The sequence below is a fragment of the Vidua macroura genome, chromosome 18, assembly GCF_024509145.1.
Source record: "Vidua macroura isolate BioBank_ID:100142 chromosome 18, ASM2450914v1, whole genome shotgun sequence".
NCBI lineage: Eukaryota > Metazoa > Chordata > Aves > Passeriformes > Viduidae > Vidua > Vidua macroura.
In genome coordinates, this window is record NC_071588.1 from 4,846,264 (window position 1) to 4,863,283 (window position 17,020).

At 52.7% G+C, this 17,020-nt stretch overlaps 1 protein-coding gene across 1 annotated transcript in view; it reads left to right on the forward strand.

The window, feature by feature from the left end:
- The window catches only part of MYO18B (myosin XVIIIB), a 54,173-nt gene that overhangs the window by 32,285 nt on the left and 4,868 nt on the right, over positions 1-17,020 (forward strand). Inside the window, exons 35-42 of the mRNA XM_053993573.1 lie at positions 1,330-1,443; positions 1,835-1,951; positions 2,616-2,699; positions 3,560-3,697; positions 3,925-4,110; positions 11,823-11,953; positions 12,922-12,963; positions 13,748-13,909. Coding sequence (XP_053849548.1) covers positions 1,330-1,443; positions 1,835-1,951; positions 2,616-2,699; positions 3,560-3,697; positions 3,925-4,110; positions 11,823-11,953; positions 12,922-12,963; positions 13,748-13,909 — 974 coding nt within the window. The remainder of the gene's footprint in view (positions 1-1,329; positions 1,444-1,834; positions 1,952-2,615; positions 2,700-3,559; positions 3,698-3,924; positions 4,111-11,822; positions 11,954-12,921; positions 12,964-13,747; positions 13,910-17,020) is intronic.

Consider the following 17,020-nt stretch of genomic DNA (forward strand, 5'->3'; position numbering starts at 1 on the left):
CATATGGCTGGAAGTGCAGCATTGTTTCTTAATAAGGCTGAGGCATCCATTTTATGCAGGTATTTAACAGATGGTGTTCACAGCAAACTAATGTTGTTCCACACTTCATACATTATGCATTTTTGGGGGGAATTTCAATTTATTCTTCCCAAGTGGGAAAATTCCATTACACGAAGTGAATTGGAAGCTGATGTTTAATGAGGGGTCCTGGAGATGCTTTTCTGTCTGATGGAACTGTCAGGGGGTTGGTGGGAATTGTGGCAGGGAAGAGGCCAGTCCATGATTGTGGATGCAGCTGTTCCTGGAGCAGCTGGACAAGTGGGAAAGGCCATAAAACCAGGAGCTGATCTGAGTGGCATCTTCAACTCATCCCAGCAAAGCACAGAGACATTTTTACAGCTGATGGAAGAAAGTTCTTCCTTCTCTAATGAGAGGTCTCAATCTCCCCAGACAGTGGAGGGAAGTGAGCTGAGGATTGCTCCAGTTATAGTATTCCATTATTCCCCCACCTTTTTTTTTTTTTTTTTTTTTTTTTTTGAGGGAGAGAGATAAAAAAGAAAGTAAAAAAAAAAAAAAAAGATTCTCAAACTCTCGCCATAGAGTGCAGCTTTTCCCGTTGCTCCCTGGAATTCCACAGGGAAACCAGGAGCAGGCACAGGAAATGAGCAGTGAGCAGAGGGGTTTATTTTTCTTATTCGTAGAGAAAAGAAAGAAACCCCAACGAGCAGGGGAAGGAACTGGATGTTCAGGTACAGCCTACGACAGCTCCTCCGCCCAGGCAAGGGGGGAATTTTCGGGATGACGCTGCAGCTTCCAGATGTTTGCAGCCCATTGAAGATCGTTGTGATCTTAATGGCTGAGCTGTAAAACCCGAGAGCAAATTAGCGTTTATAAATGGGATCTTCCACGTGTATTTGCAAATGCAATTTACGCCACGTGAAAAGCCCATTTGCAAACCCCCGAATCATGAATTGCTCTAATCAGGAATTACATGCAATTCACATAATTTTGCAAATTAATGATCCCAGCTCCACCCCGCCGAGGAAGAGGGAGGATGTGCCATCGAGGCGCTGGCTGCTGGACTCACCAGGACACTCAGTGGTGTTGGGATCTGTCCTGGGAGGTGCCAAGGAAGCTTTGCTTGCCCTGTAAAGCAGGAGCAGACAAGTGAGGAGCAGCACGGGTTTAAAAGGTGGAGATTCTGTGTGCTTCAGCAGGGAAAAACGCTCCGTGGAAGTGGAAATAAACGTGGCTGTGTGGCACGGGGACAAGCACCACCAGCATGTGGTTTCTGCTCCTTTAATGATGATCCCGTGCAACTTTTCCCAGTTGGAAGAGAGCGAAGCCAAGTGTGCAGAGGCCCAGAGATGCCAGCAGACAGCAGCCCTGGAGCTGGAGAACCTGCACACGGAGCTGGAGACCCTCAGCAGAAGCAAGACCCTGGTGGGTTCCTGGAGCTGTTCCAGGGCAGGGCAGGTGCGAGGGCACAGTCCCACCTCGGGGGGGTTGGCAGCAATCAGCAGCTGCTCTGCTAAATCAGCCACTTCCAGAGTGTTTAATAAATCACCTCGCAGTGTTAATTACGCCGTGGAGGATATTTACAAAATGTCCCAGAGTATTTACTAAGTCTCCAAGGATATTCCTCACTAAATCATCGGGACTGTTTGGAAACAACGGCCGCCGGGTGGTTTAATGGGTGGACAAAATCCCTGCAAGGGAGCAGCATCCCATGGTCCTGCTCTGCCTCTCTGATGGGCTGGAGGCTGCTGGCAGCACATCCCAGAGGGGATTTGGTGGGGTCCATGAACCTGTGGTGCTGTGGATCCTCCTGCAGGTGGACGAGCAGCTGTTCCAGCTGCAGCACGAGAGAGCCGACCTGCTGAAACGCGTCGACGAGGACCAGGAAGACCTGAACGAGCTCATGGAAAAGCACAAGGCTCTGATCGCCCAGGTAGGAGCTGGGGCAGCGTCTCCAGCCCTGCGAGGGCTCTCAGAAAGCCCTGCAGGCTGGCACAGAGCAGGTGGTGGCCCCTGGGGGTGCACAGAGGGGTGAGGACCCCAGGACAGAGATGCTGCGAGGAGGAAGGGAAGGCTCACAGCACCAGCTCCTCTCACCTGCAATTTTTATCTTCTTTTCAAGAGGTGTTTTGCCTTTAGTTTCAACAACTGGGGAATCCTACAGCTGTCCCTCTGCATTGCTTTTATTCTTTCACCATTTTCTCCTGCAGAGGTTAAAAAGTGCTGCCAGACAGCCCTGGGGCTTTCAGAGCCATATCCAAACTATGTCAGGCTCTCCCAAAGGATTGTCCTGGGAGCCGAGGGACCCCAAAACTCCCATGGGAGAGGGGCAGGCTGGCCAGGCTGACAATTCACAGTGTGGTGCCCCTTGCAGAGGTGATAGGGATCCAGGTGTCTGGAACCAGGACAACCTGGTTTCTGTCTCGATCCACAAATACTTGTTTCAAAATTAGGGAAGCTGCAGTGAGTTGGGAGAATGAAGCTCCATCAGGGCACTCCAGGAGCAGCTCACTGTCCCAGTGGCAGGAGGTTCAGGCAGGAACCAGCCCTCTGCTTTGATCCCTGCTGCTCCCACTCCAAATTTTCTCTTTCTGCAGTCGGCCACAGACATTGCTCAGATCCGGGAGCTGCAGACGCAGGTGGAGGATGTGAAGAAAGAAAAGCAGAGCCTGCAGGAGAAGGTAATTCCTGCAGGAGAAGGTAATTCCTGCCCAGCCTGTGGCATCCCTGCTGAGGAGTGGGACCTCTTTAGGCAGGAGAAATCTTTTCCTGGCAGAGTTCTTGGGATTCACAGCCTGGCTTCTCTCTCCTCCCCTGCTGAACGGCCCTGGCTGGCATGGGCTGACCCCGGGGCTGCCCTGGGGTGGGCACCAGCAGGGGCTGCACCCCCTCGCCTCTGTGGCTGTGCCAACCCTCCTGGAGTGAGGGATTTAATTTTAAACACATGAGTAATCCCATTAAGTTAAGTGCTTTACTGGAGCGTGGCTAAGCTGCCCAGGAATCAGAAGCAGGACTCGCTCCCTCTGAGGCGGAGCGGGTGGTGCTTTGGAGATAGGCCGGATAAAAGGAGACAAATTCCCACAGTTTTAGGTCAAATTCAAAATCTGAACCCGAGCTGTACCGGGATCACTAAAAGGGCAGTTTCCTTTGGAGATCTCAGCGTAAGAGCTGAGGAAACAGCTTGGTCCCGGCAGCTTTCCACAAAGACTGTGAATTTTTACGCCTGCTGTCCTGAAAGAGTCTGTGAGAAGAGAAAAGCAAAGGAGCCCCAGACACGTGTCCCTGGCCAGCAGGTTCTCCATTCAAAGCCACACATCAGTGTCAGGACTGTTCTGAGTGCCTTTAACAGCAGGGAAATCTTTGGCAAGGGAGGGCAACGCTTGGCCTCATCACCTCAGGGGCCAGGAGAGACCCCTGGTGCATGTGAGGGGCTGGGGAGGGGATCAGCAGAGGGGGTCAGCAGAGGGGTCCAGCAGAGGGGGTCAGCAGAGGGGTCCAGCAGAGGGGCTGGGGGATGCTGACCCAGCCCCTGCTCTCCCAGCTGCAGGCAGCTCAGGCCAGGGTGGCACAGCTGGAGCAGTGCCCGGCCGAGCGCTCCATCGTCAGCCGGCAGGAAGCTCGGATCCGGGACCTGGAGAGCCAGCTGGACTTCCAGGCCGTGCAGATGAAGCGCTTCGAGGTACCCCCTCCTCACCTGTGCTGGTGCCAGGCAGGCCTGGCAGTGCCACCGCCTCACCTGTGGGGACAGGAGCACCTGGAAAGGGCTGGGAGGAACAGGTGGGGGCTGGGGCAGCCCAGGTGGCTCGTGGCACTGCTGTTCTCTCTGCGTGGGGGTTTCTGGCAGCCAGCAGAGGCTTGGTGCTCGCAGGGAGCTTCCCAACACCTCACCTTCCCCTCACACCCCAGGTGCTGGTGCTGCGCCTGCGGGACAGCATCATCCAGATGGGAGAGGAGCTGGAGAAGGCGGCCGAGTCGGAGGCACGGGAGAGGGAGAACACCAAGTACTACCAGAGGAGGATGGAGGAGATGAAGGCTGACATGGACGAGCTGGTGCAGAGGGAGCTGGAGTCCAGCCGCCGGCGCATGGAGCTGGTGAGGGGGTGCTCCTCCCGGGGTTTGGGTGGTCCCATGGCCACAGGGTTTTGCTGCAGCTGGAGGTGACCCCTCATAACCCCTGGGCTGGTCTGAGGGCCCCAGAAAAGTCATTTTTGTGTGGTCCTTTTGTGTCAAAAGTAATTTTTGTGTGCTCTGGGTCCTGGGCTGCTCCTCTGGGAGGGGCAGGGAATTGCTTTGCATCTCTCTGCAGCCCCAAACCATTGAACCAAAGCTATCCTTGGGGACCCTCATGTTCCCTTTCCCCATGGCTGGTCTGGGAGCCTGGACAGTCACTCTGCTCCCTGTTTTTTTTTTTTTTGTGGGAAGGAGGTGGCTTTGCCTGCCCTGCTCATAGCAATGAAGTTCACGTGTGGATGTGGCACTTGGGGACATGGTTTAGTGCTGGACTTGGCAGTGCTGGGGTAACAGTTGGACTGGATGATCTTGGAGGTATTTCCATCCTAGATGAATCTGTGATTCCAGGTTAGGTCATTCCTGCAGCTCCTCATGCTGGTTCTCCTCATGCCAGGCAGAACCACGGTGGGTGGGAAATGCCCTGGCCCTGCAGCAGCCCCCGAGTGCTGAGTGCTGGCCACAGGCTGGGTGTGCCAGGCTCAGCCCAAGCACCAGATCTTCCTGGAGCTCCTGGCTTTGCCAAACCACCCCCATGGCTGCAGCTCCAGTGCCAACCAGCAGCTAAACCCACTCTGAGCGAGCAGAGCCCCAGCTGGCTTTGGAGAGCAGCAAAAATAGATTCACCTTCACTTTCCAGCCGTTTCCCAGAGTCTCTTTTCATGTTTCTTCCAGTAATCCAAGGGAAAGCCTCGCTCCCGGGTGGTAATTGAAAGACATTGCACTTCTGCTGGCAGCAGGGCTGAATTAGGAGCAGTTATTTTATCAATAATCTTTTAGTTAGCAATCAAGGAGATCTCAAGATTTATTCTGCCCCGAGGCTGCCAGCCTTCCCGAGGGGAATGGTGAGAATGATTCCCAATCCTCTGCCTGCACCAGGGTCAGGCTTTGCCCTTGCTCGGCCAGGCTGAGCCCTGCCTGCTCTGGCTGCCAGAGCATCCTCTGCTGGGCATGGAATCTCTCAGATGCTCTGCAGAGCCATGAGAGGTGGAGTGAGAGGCTCTGCCGAGGTGCCATGGGCATTCTGGGCTCCCTGATCCCTGTGGGATTGGGGAACTGAGGCTGTGGGTGCTGTGACATTGGATGTTTGTTGCAGCTCTGCTGGAAGGGCAGTGTTTGGAACGTGGATGCTGTTGGGATGGGGGTGGGTTCTTTTTGCTGTATTTTTGGGGTTGTGCCTGTATTTTTAGAACCTTTCTGAATGTTTCGTATGGGGATGTGAGCGATGGGTGAAGGAAGGTACAGGAACCTCTTTGCCCTCTTGTGTTCTCCCAGATAAAGCGTGCAAAGAGGTCTGGAAGGGATTTTCGAGGCACCTCCCTCAAATAAGACCCCTGTAAACAGTGGAGCTTGTAAAGCAAGACTGAGGGCTCTGGGTTTATCCAGGCACTCAGATATTTGGGGTCATCTGGCATCTACAGGAGAAAGGAGCAGGTGGGCTCCCCCAGACACACCTCCCCATCCCAGCTTTCCCATGGTGATTGCTCCATGGGAACTGGCTCCAGGGACTGCTGTGACATTCCTGGGAGCAGAGGCATCCCCCAGACTGTGTGTCCTCTTAAGAGCACTTGAATTAAACATGGGGCAGAGCTGTGATCGAGGAGCCCAGCCCAGCTTGTCGGGAGCCTGGTGGGGAGCATCAATAGTTAATAGAAAGCCACTTATGGCTCTGCTCCTGCTAAATCCCCCATCAATTATAAATCCAGCCTGAATTATTCACTTGACATTACTTAAGTCATGCTCTGCTCCTAACAATTTTTAAAAAAACTTATTTAAATACACGGTGGGGAGGTTGTGGACTTACCACACACGGTCGAGGTCTAAAGGGGGGTGTTGAAGGGACAAATTTCTGGCAGAGACTGGGTTAAAAATCCTGTCTTGTTTTAGAGCTGCCTGCCTGTGTATATATATATATATATATATAAATATATATGTATAGCATATATATACAATATACAAAATAGAAGGTATTTTGTTCTCACACCTCGTATTTATCCGTGCCACCATCCCCAGCCAGGCTTAGGGCATCTATTCCATCCTTCCTTCTTTTCCCACCCAGTTGGGAGGCAGCCTGGTGCCATTCAGCAGGGAACATCCAGTGAGGAGCAGGGATGAGAGCTGGCTGCCAGGCAGACGGCTCTGCCTTATGAATTTTGTAAGAAGGATGGGTTTTGAACACTTTCCAAGCATGTTTGGTAATGATGGGGGTAGGACTTGGCCCTGCTGGACTCTCTTTGCTCTGGCTGCACATCCTGGGTTTCCTCCCTGGAGCTGGAGCTCCTCTTCCAATAAAATTTGGATCCCAGCCTGCAGCAGCTCCTCGTTTCTCACCTGCTGTGTTGACACCCAGAGCTTGACAGGCCAGCCCCAGCCCCTTGGTGTCCTCAGACCGTAGCAGAGTCATGGTGAGGAGGGAGGGATGGATTTCCAGCTTGGGGAGCTTAAACCCAAGCCCGGCTCTCTGTGTTCATCGTGTGTACACAAACACTCGTGCTTGTCTCCTGCATGTGTCCCCTGGTGAGGCTGCAGTGCAGGGAAGGAGGGAACAGGGGCTGGCAAGGGTGGAGAAGGGCCTGGGAAGGGTGGAGAAGGGCTGGGGGCAGGTGTTTAATGCTGTTGAGCCAGGGACAGGCAAAATGACTTGCACAATTTCAGAAGGCAAATGAGTGTTTATTTAAAAGCACTTCTCTCTTTTATAGAGAACCTTGTGAACATTAATTTCATTGGTCTTAAAGTAAAAACATTTTACCTGATTGGTACACTGGACTTAGGTCAGTGTGGTAGAACATATCTATAAACAGTATGAACAGAAAGCAAGATAATAGATTGTTTACATTCCTCCCAGACGTTTTCCCAGGCTTAGCCTGGCAGAAATCTTTCTCTTTTTCTCTCTGACTGAACTGAGAATATCCACAGGTGTGGAGCAGGGATGTGGGACAATGAGTGGCTGTCTGGGACAAGGCAGAGTCTGGGATTTCCCTGCTGAGGCTGCTCTTAGGGAAGGATGGTGCTGGCTGTGCTGCTGCTGACTGCACAGCTTGGATTTCGTGGCAGAATTCAAGCATCTGGGTGAGGGCCCTGGGATGAAAGCTCTGGAATGGGCTCCAGCCATGGGAGTCTCTTCTCCTGGAGAGCCAGGTGCCTTCTTGATGCAATGCCTGGGGAAAAACAGAGGCTGACCCAGCTGGGATGAAGCCCTGTGGAACGCGGACGAGAAATCAAAACCCCACAATTCCAATAAAGATTTGTAGGGACGGTATGTTTATTACAGCGCTGGGCGCATGTGGGGATCGTTCCCCTTCAGAGGACATGGGCACCCCTGAGGACTCCCGATCCTGCTTTATTACCCCTTACTAATTTACATATGCATAGAATTTCACAATAGGTTCATGCATATTCATTCTGCTGATTTCGCGTTACACTTACAGCTAGTTACACTTGTAGCCAGTTTTTTGTCAGGAAGTACAGAGAGAACTCCTGGGTCACCCTGCCCCGTCTGTTTCAAGGTTCGAGGAGTCTTTCTTATCTCTTATCTCTTCAGCTTGGAAATTTGCATTATTTCTCCTCAGCTGGGGCAGTTTTGCTAGTGCTGCAGTTACCAGACTTACCAGCATATTTTACTTAACGCTAGCAAGCTCAAAGTGGCACATCTCTCCTAAATCCAAATGGATTTCTACCCTGTTAAATTTTCACTCTGTCTCACCTGGCTGGTCGAGGCACAATCCAGGGACTTTCTGGGTCTCCTCCTGCCCCTCTGTACCCAGCACAGCTCCACTGACCCCCACACTGAGCACACCAGGGGGGCTGGTGGGTGCTATCCTAAAATCAGCTTTCTTTAACGAAGCTGTGAAACTCATCAGCACAATAATTAACTGATTTTACAGAAAACTGAAGTACAGGTGTGAAGATACTTTTCACAAGTTGATTTTTTTTTTTTTTTTCATTTTTATTTTTGTGAAAGCCTCAGTGTAAATAGTGTAAATAACCTTTTATTTTTCTGGTTCTTTTGCTGGCGGATCTTTGTGAGCTGGCCCAACTATGGCCTCGTTGTGTAACACAACAGAGCTGGAACTCCAGGATTAGGGGTTTTTGCTTGTTTGCAGACTTTAAAGGGTTTTTTATTTTGCTGTGGTTTTTTTTTGTTTGTTTGTTTGGGTTTTTTTGTGTGTGGGGTTTTTTTGGGGGTTTTTTTGAGGTTTTTTATGTTTTTTGGGGTTTTTTTGGTGTGGTTTTGGGGGTTTTTTTTGTTGGTTTTTTTTGGTTTTTTTGGTTTTGTTTTTTTTTTTTTTTTTTTTTTTTTTGGTTTTTTTTTGACGCTTCCAGTGAACTTGAGAAGCGAAGTGGGAGCTGTTCCTGCCTCCAGCCGGGGATGCCACGCTCCCACCCAGGCAAACGCTCCGCTCCCAGCAGGGTCCCAGCAAACCCTCTGATGTCTCCGCAGCTCTTGTCCCCATCCCCGCCTGCTCCCGGGTCTTTCCAGCCGCTCTTCCCTTGGAGAGCGAATGTCTTTGAGGAAGTGTAAGGACAATTATCATCAAAGGCAGCAGATCCTTAGAGGTGAGGGCGGGTGATGGAGGAGCCAGGAGTGAAAGCTCGGCTGCGAATGCGCTAATTAAGGCTGCTGTGATTCTGCTTTGCCATTAAAAGAGTAAATTCCTCAGGAATCCATCAGCTGCTCAAACACCAATTACACGGGGCTCACCCCATCTCACTCCAGCCTTCAACTGCGCAAATTTTGTCACTTCAAACTTTCCAAGAACCCCGCGAGTTAACGGCTTAATTAAAAATAATAATGATGGATGAATTCCGCAGGTGCACGCTAAGTTATTAGAAGAAAAGCGATCCAAGTTGGACTAATTAGATTACACTTAACTCGAGGTGGATGGGAGTGAGCAAAGGTGGTGTTGTCACAGCAGAACCACAAACAAAAATACGAGGTGGTGACAAGGACGTGGTGCTGGCCTGGGAATCCTTTGGAGTTTTGTTTATCTCCTTTTAACTTCCCTTCAAATAATTCTGAGGCAAAATTAGTTGGGGAAAAAAAAGCCTCTAAAGGAAAAGACGGTTTAGAAATCCCCTTCCATGAGGGATGTGCAGAGTCTTTTCAGGAGTCCAGCTGAGAGCAGCTCCCTGTGGGTTTGACGAGTGCCAGGCATCACTGAGTGAGCTCCTGTCCCCTTGTCTTGGGGAAACCTTTAATCCAGGCTCCCTGTCAGCAGGAATCAACCTCAGCCTTCTAAAATCATGGTTTCTGATCCACCAGCAGAGCCAGTCCTTTGCTCTGGGGCAATATCTCCCCCAGTGTGAATGGGAGAATCTGGTTTGGAAATGTATTCAGAACCGGGCAGAAAGTATATTTTATTTATTGGTGATAAAATATACATCAGCCAGGGGCTCTGAGCTGGTCAGGCTGGTCCTGCTGTGCATGTCTGACTGGTTTGGTGGAAGCAGCCAGAGATGCTGGTGCCAAAAGGGGTTTAAGAGCAGAGGATGCTCCTTTTAGCCCCTCAGGTCCATGGTGCAGATTGCCCAATAATATGAGTTTCCCCTTTATTTCTCCCCTTTTTCTGCTCAGAGGAAACAAAAAGCCAGCTCCGCCCAGTGTGAGGGTGTCAGTTCTCAGCCCAGGAACTGTGTGAAAAGAGAAAAGCTTCTTGGATTTACATTTAGATAGAAACAATGTGTGTCAAAGGTGTCCAGCATCTCCCGGGGTGCCAGGGGCGTGGTGCTGGGATGGGCCATGTCAGTTTGTGTTATGCAGACAGTATTTTTCCCTCTGAAATGGAATCATTTTGGCAAAATTATTCCTTTCCTTGAGACAATTGTAGGGTATGGAGAAAAACATGAGGTGTCTCTGTGGATGAGATTTGGGACAGCTGGGACGTGGGTTGAGCAGTGTCAGCTCTATTTTCTGGCTCACATTCAAATCATCCCTTGGGAGACCTGAGGGTCACCCACAGTCCCCAGTGTCACCCCAGTGCCCTGCAGGTCCCCCTCTCGAGGCCACCAGCGTGGGTGCCACAAAATGTGGGTGCCAGGGATGTCCTGGGGGTGGCGGGCGGAGCCCCAGCTCAGCAGCAGCACCTGGGGTGGTCCCTTTCCTCTCAGCATTCCCAGGGTTGTGCAGAAGGTAGCGAGGTCAGGGGGAACCCCACCAGCCAGGGGGACCCCTCCAGCCCCCAGGACATTCTGTTTGCTGCTCCCACAGCCATCCCAGGGGATTTCTCTGTCCATGGCCAGAGGAAGTGGGTTTGGGGTGCTGGTAGGGGGATACTGTTCCGTGCCTCCCTACCCATTCCTGTTAACAAGGGCAGAACAGAGGAGTGGGATTAAATGCAGCCACTGAACTATATTTAATTTGTGCCATAGCCTGCAGATGAGGAGCTGGGTCAATAGAGGCTCTTATCAGCCTATGGAAGGGCTCAGCTCTTTATCAGGCAGCAGTTCCACTCCCTGCTCCTGCAGTCCCAAGTACTGAACTCAGGCACGTGGGCACCCGGAGCCTGGGGCTCTTTTCTCCTCTCAGGGTTAGTGTTTCACCGTGTTGCCTGTTGTGAGCCTCTGAGGTCCTTGATGAAACACTTCCCTTGATGAAACAGCTCCTTCCCACCTTCTGCCCGAGCCAGGAGAGAAGTGGAGGGCTTGGAAACACCAAGTGTCAGAAAACTTCTCCCCAGCATGGCGGTTTTCCCCAATGCCAGCGAGTTCCCGGGAGCCGCTGTGACCCAAACGGGGCTGTTTCTTTTCATGTTTTGATGAACTGAGATGATCTTCCCCCGGGGCCCGTGTGCCTGGTGATTCCAGGCCTTCCATTATTTACTGTGACAGTGTGCCAGCTCCGGTGCCGTGGCCTGTCACAAGGCATCCCTCACCTTGTCACCGCTGCCATGGCGATTTCACAGCTGGCAGCTTCAATCACTGTGGGTCTGCTGCTCCCTCCTCTGTGCCCTGTGATGGTTAGGAGCAGCAGGAAGGGTTCCTTCCCAGCTGGAAGGACTTGGAATGTGATGGGCAGGGGTGCAGGGCCAGGCTGGTGCCTTGGTGTGTGAGGTGGGCGATGTTGGTCCATGGAGCCGTGTGGGTCGTGTCAGATTCTGAATCCTGGAATGATGTGGGTTGCAGGGACCTCAAAACTCATCCTGTCCCACCCGGCCATGAGTAGGGACACCTTCCACTATCCCAGGTTGCTCCAAGCTCCATCCAGCCTGGTCTGGGACACTTCCAGGGATGGAGCAGCCACAGCTTCTCTGGGCACCCTGTGCCAGGGCCTCACCACCCCCACAGGGAAGGATTTCTTCCCAATATCCCACCTATCCCTGTCCTCTGGCAGTGGGCAATCATTCCCCGTGTCCTGTCACTCCATGCCATTATCCAAAATTCCTCTCCAGCTCTCTTGGAGCCTCTTTAGGGACTGGAAGGTGCTGGAAGATGCAGTTTATGTTCACAGGCCCCACAGGGCACGGTGCAGCTAACCAGCCCCGACAGGCACTGGGAGCGCTGGGGTGGGGGTGGGATGGTTTCGCAGTCACCCCACTCGCAGCTCAGGTGCAGACCCTCACCTGGTGTCCCCTGTGCAGGAGCAGCAGCTGGCAGAGCTGGCGGAGGTGAGGCAGGTGCTGCAGGCTGACCTGGGCACCTCCATCCGCCGCATCGCAGACCTGCAGGTGGCCCTGGAGGGGCTGCGTGACAGCGACGACAGCGATGACAGGTGAGGAACAGGCTGTGGGGAGCTGGGGGGCTCAGCTGTCTGTGCTGGGGAAGGGGCAGGGCTGGGCAATGCCAGGGTCCTTTCATGTCCTCATCCTCACGTGTTCGCGCTGCGTGGATGAGCAGCAAACTTTGTGTTAATGGAAGGTTTCATGGAAAGTGTCACCCATGAAATCATGCTGGGTGGCCCAGCTTAAAGTGAGCAAAAAGGGTGGGAACAGCCCCATTTGTACAGCAGGTCCCTGGCAGCAGTTTGTTGTTGCCCCAGTGCTGGGTTCATTGAGTGAAAATCCTGCTTTGATCATCCCCAGGAGCTGGAGGAGCCAGTGCAGCTGGGTGATTGGGTAGAGGGTTTTAGTAGGAAAAAAATGAGGAAAGAATTCCAGTGCATTTTTCAGGTGTTATTTCTAAAGCCCTCTAATTTTCCCCTCTGCCACACAGCTAAAGGGGCTCCATGACAAATGGAGACAAAACAGAGAAATGAGTTTAAAAGGGAAAAAAAAAAAAAAAAGAAAGCTGAGGTGTGCTTGTCACCACTTGCTCTTGCTCTGTGTGCTGATGAAACCAGGGAAGGGTGAGATAGAAACCGTGAGCTTAGACACTGCTTCCAAAAAAAAAAAGAGTGATTTCCAATGCAGCCGATGCATCAGTGGAGGTGAGAAGTGCTTCCCGGCAAGAACGGCAGCTGCTGCAGGCAGGAGCAGCCCCGAGCATCGCTCCCCGCTCTGCTCCCTCCTTTTGCCCCGGGCTCCTGTTTGCAGCCCGGCCTGACCCGTGCGGGGAGCAGGGAGGGGTCTCCAGCCCCACTCCCTGTGGCTGTTTTGGGAATGTTCCCGGCTCAGCCCAACCCCTGCCCCAGCCACACTGGCCACACCGGCTCTGCTGTGGTTGGGCTGGGAAGTTTTGCACCTCGTGGTGGGTTTGGGGTTCCCAGGAGCCATCGCTGACCCTCTCCCGTGGTCCTTGCAGCGTGCGGACGGCGCGGGAGTCGCTGTGCTCCAGGAGAGACATGTGAGTGATGCCAGGAGGTGATGCTGCCAAAGGACAGAGCCTGTGCCTGCTTCTGCCACAGCTCATGGGGCACCAGCTGCTGCACTGAGGGGTTATGAACCCTGCAGTGTCTGCTGCAGCTGCACGGGCAGGGCTCTCACTGGCATCCAGATGTGCTGGTGTTGTGTGCCCCGTGCCCATCGACCCACTCCCATTCCCTGGGAGGTCTGGCTCTTATCCCAAGGGATGCTTCCACTCCTCTGGGCTGTGCTTTGAAAGATGAAGATGATCTGTGGCTTTGAAGGAAAACTGGGATCCTAAAGGATTTCATCCACTACACCTGGTCTGGGGGCTCCTGGTGGGTGGGCTGGGGTAGCTCCGGCTCTGGGGGAGCCCAGGGGGGCACAGGGCCCAGTGGGGTACCCAGGGTGACAGCTGCTCTGTCACTGCAGTTCCAGCCCTGGGGAAGTCCCGGGGTGTGTAGGGCTCTGTGGGGTGCCTGGGGTCACACTGGCTCTGTCACTGCAGCTCCAGCCCCAGGCAGTGCAGGGTTTTCCTGCCCAAGGTCTACAGGCACTTGCAAAAGCTTGAGGAAATAATGACTGGCAGCAACAATGGTACAAGGACCAGGCTGCCTGGAAAGGTTTCTTTTCCCTGTGCTGGTGCCACAAACCAGCCCGAGCAGAGCCCACCAGCTGGAGCTGCTGTGGTGGAGGTGTGAAGACCGCCCACGCTGTGCCCAGAGTGAGCCACAACCCCTCCTGCCTGCACCTGCAGAGCTGACAGGTCTCTCCTGTCCCCTCAGGGATGCCTGCTCCACTGTTGGCTCCGTGCTCAGCCTGGAGCCCGCGGAGAGCGTCAAGTCCTGGCCGAGCTCCTCCTCAGGCTGGACGTCCCTGGCGGGTGCCAGCGTGGCCGGGAGCATTTCAGCACCATCCATCGGTGGCCGCAGCACCCAGAGCCTCAGGTAAGGGACCCCAACCCATCCTGGGTGTCCTGGGGGGTGCTGAGATGTGGGGGCTTCCTCTGGGCTCTCTTGGGATGTGCAGAACGGAGCTCAGAGGGACCTGTGGTGTTTAAGGTCAAAGCATCAAATCAAGGGAGGCAGTCACTGCCACGCCAGGATCAGTGAAACACCAGATGAAAGTCACTACATCAAAAACATGCTTCAAGCAGGAAAATATCCCTTGATGTATTCTCTGGAGATAATTTAAAGAGGCAATGCAGCCTATTTGAGGATTTGTATGCCATGTGCTCGCTGCTGAGGGAGAGGAATGCGTTTTTGCTATTCTAATATCAAATATGTTAATTTTTGATGGTGATGCTGACGGGATGGGAGAGAGTTGGAGAGGGGTCCAAGCACCTGCACAGCCCAAATGTTCCTGCTTTGCTCTGTGTGTGCTCAGGTGCCCGTCCTGAATTAATGCCCATCAGAGGGACCACCCAGTCCAGAGAAAAACCCCATTTCTGTGTCGCAGAGAAATTTGTGTTTCATGTGTGAAACAATCGCATGGCTTGAGTTTGGAAAAGCTCTGCAAATCAGGGTCTGGGGCTGCATTGTGGAGGGAGGTGGTGAGGATGGAGGAGGGTGTCAGATCCCCTTGGAGGTTTGTGAGGGCAGAGATGGAGCAGGGATGGAGTCCTGGGGCAGGGAGCAGAGTGGGCTCCAGAGAGCATCCTCCCCCTGTAGGGAAGGTGGAAAAGGTGCCAACCATCCAAACTCAGGGTGGGCAGGGCTGGCAGTGCCCCTGCTTGCAGCCCCTGTGATCTGGGACCTCCCCACCCCGCTGCTTCCCCAGGGGTGGTGTCTCAGGACACGCATCACTACTTTTAGAGTTTTTCTCCCCATAACCAGGGTGGGTGCCAGGCTGAGGCTGGGCACAGCTCACTGCAGCTCCCTCCTGCTCCCTGCAGGTGTGTAGGTAGATGCTCCAAGGTGACAGGATTTGTCAGGGCTGTGGAGCACAGTTTCACTGCAGACATTAGTATTAATCTCCCTGCTCTGATTCTGGAGAGCTCCGTCCCCACGGCCCCCACCTGCCTTGTACAGGAGAATCACTGTTGTCAGAAGTGATGTTCTGAAGAGCAGTTCCCCTGCAGGAAACACCCTGGCTGAGCTGGAGCACTTTGGGGAGGTACAAGGCAGAGTTTAAGAGCAGTCAGGCAGGGCAGAGACCTGTGGGGAGATCACAGAATCCTGGAATGGTTTGGGTTAGAAGGGACCTTAAAAATCATCTCATTCCAACTCCCTGCCATGGACCAGAGGTGAGTGGGAGCCCTGAGAGCGGTGGGCTGAGCTCACTGGGACCCTGCACAATAAATAAGGCCCTTCCTAAGTGCTGCTGAGGAGGCTTTGGTCCAAATGACCCAACTGTGATAATTATTGAATGACAGAAAAACAGGCATTGTGGCTAATATCTTATTTCTGAGCCAAAACAGCTTGGGTTTATAGTAGAAGATAAGCAGGTTTTCAGATTTGACACTGGGAGGAATTTCCTCATGGAAAGGGTGGTCAGGCCTTGGAAGGGGCTGCCCAGGGAGGTTTGGAATGCCCATCCCTAAGGAAGGTGGCACTTGGTGCTCTGGGTGACAAGGTGGGGATTGGTCACAGGTTGGACTCAGTGGTCCTGGATTCCTTTCCAACCTCAGTGATTCTGGAATTTTGGGGTTTGCTGGGCTGCCTGTGGCCCTTGTGAAAAACGAATTGTCCTGAGCCCTGGCCACTGTGTGACCAACACCCTCTGTCCTGGGGCTTGGGAAGGGGCAAATTGCAAGTGCTGGTGTGGGAGCTGTGTTTGGCTGCAGCTCATCTAAGATGGAAATAGAGCGAGGAGGGGATGAAATGCAAACAAACAGGAGACGAGACTGGAGGTAATAAAAATGAGATCAGGGAAACGAGCTCTTCCTTATTAAGATTCCTTTGTCTTACACAAGCTCCCAGTAATGAAAAACGAGTCCTGCTCGTGTTGGCTGCTCAGCACCACATTTGGGGTGTTTGCTGAACAAACAGCTGCCAAGAGCCAGAGGAGAGCGAGGAGCTCTTATCACCCCTGTGCTTACAGGAGGGAGAGCTTTGATTAATGTTTCCTTTAATTCTCTGCTATTTAAATGCCTGTACAATACGCTGGCCAGCAGAGCTAAGCCTCCATAAATATGACATAGGGCAGGGTTGGAATAAATATGTTTTTTTTTTTTAATGAAGAAGCCAATTTGAAAGTTTATGTATTTATTGTGCCCCTTTCCAGGGAGGTCAGGGTTATGCTGTGATGGGAGGTTATCCAGAGGTGCAGCCAGGGAGCGGATCCACAGCACAGGATCTGCCTCTCCATCCTGCATCCCACAGGACTGGGGCATCCACAGCCCTGGCATCACCCCAGGATCACCCTGACAGCAATTCCCCACCCCCCTTGGTTCACAAAACCGAGAGCCCTGGTCCCAAGGCTGCTGGGGATCCGACACGTTTATTTTTAACCACGGTTGTGTCAGAAGCAAATCATTACGTGGGAAATTGGGAGCTCTTGTGTAGATGCTGGTGTGACAAGAAAATCCTCTTCTGACAGAAATGAGGCCAGTTTCTCTTCCCTCCCTGCAATGGAGCTGTCTTGGCTTTGTTTATGAGCTCCCAGGAAAAGCATCCCAGCCACACTTTTAGGCCCTGGTCATGTGTTGCAAAGCATGTGTGGATTTTATTGTATAAATGATTTCAACTGGTATAATTGTAATCATGCTAATTGCTATGTAATCTTCACTAATTATTGTTGTATGTCATTTGATTTGGTGTGAATGGCAGATTGCAGAGCTCTGTTGGCTTCCAGGTGCCTCCCGGGCATCTTTTGCTGGGAAAATCATCTTCCCTGAGGATGATGCAGGAGCAGGGCTCTGCTCAGGGCTGGAGGGGCTCATGGTCCTGCCTCCTGTGGCATCACCTTCCTTTGGGGCTGCCTGTGACTTCCTGGGCTCATTTTGAGCCCTGGGAATTAGCCAGGGATTTATGGGTGGGCAGAGGATGCCGCAGGATGGGGCGTGACCGTCTCACTCTTGTGTCCTGCCTTGTGAGGAGGATGAGGATGATGAGCCA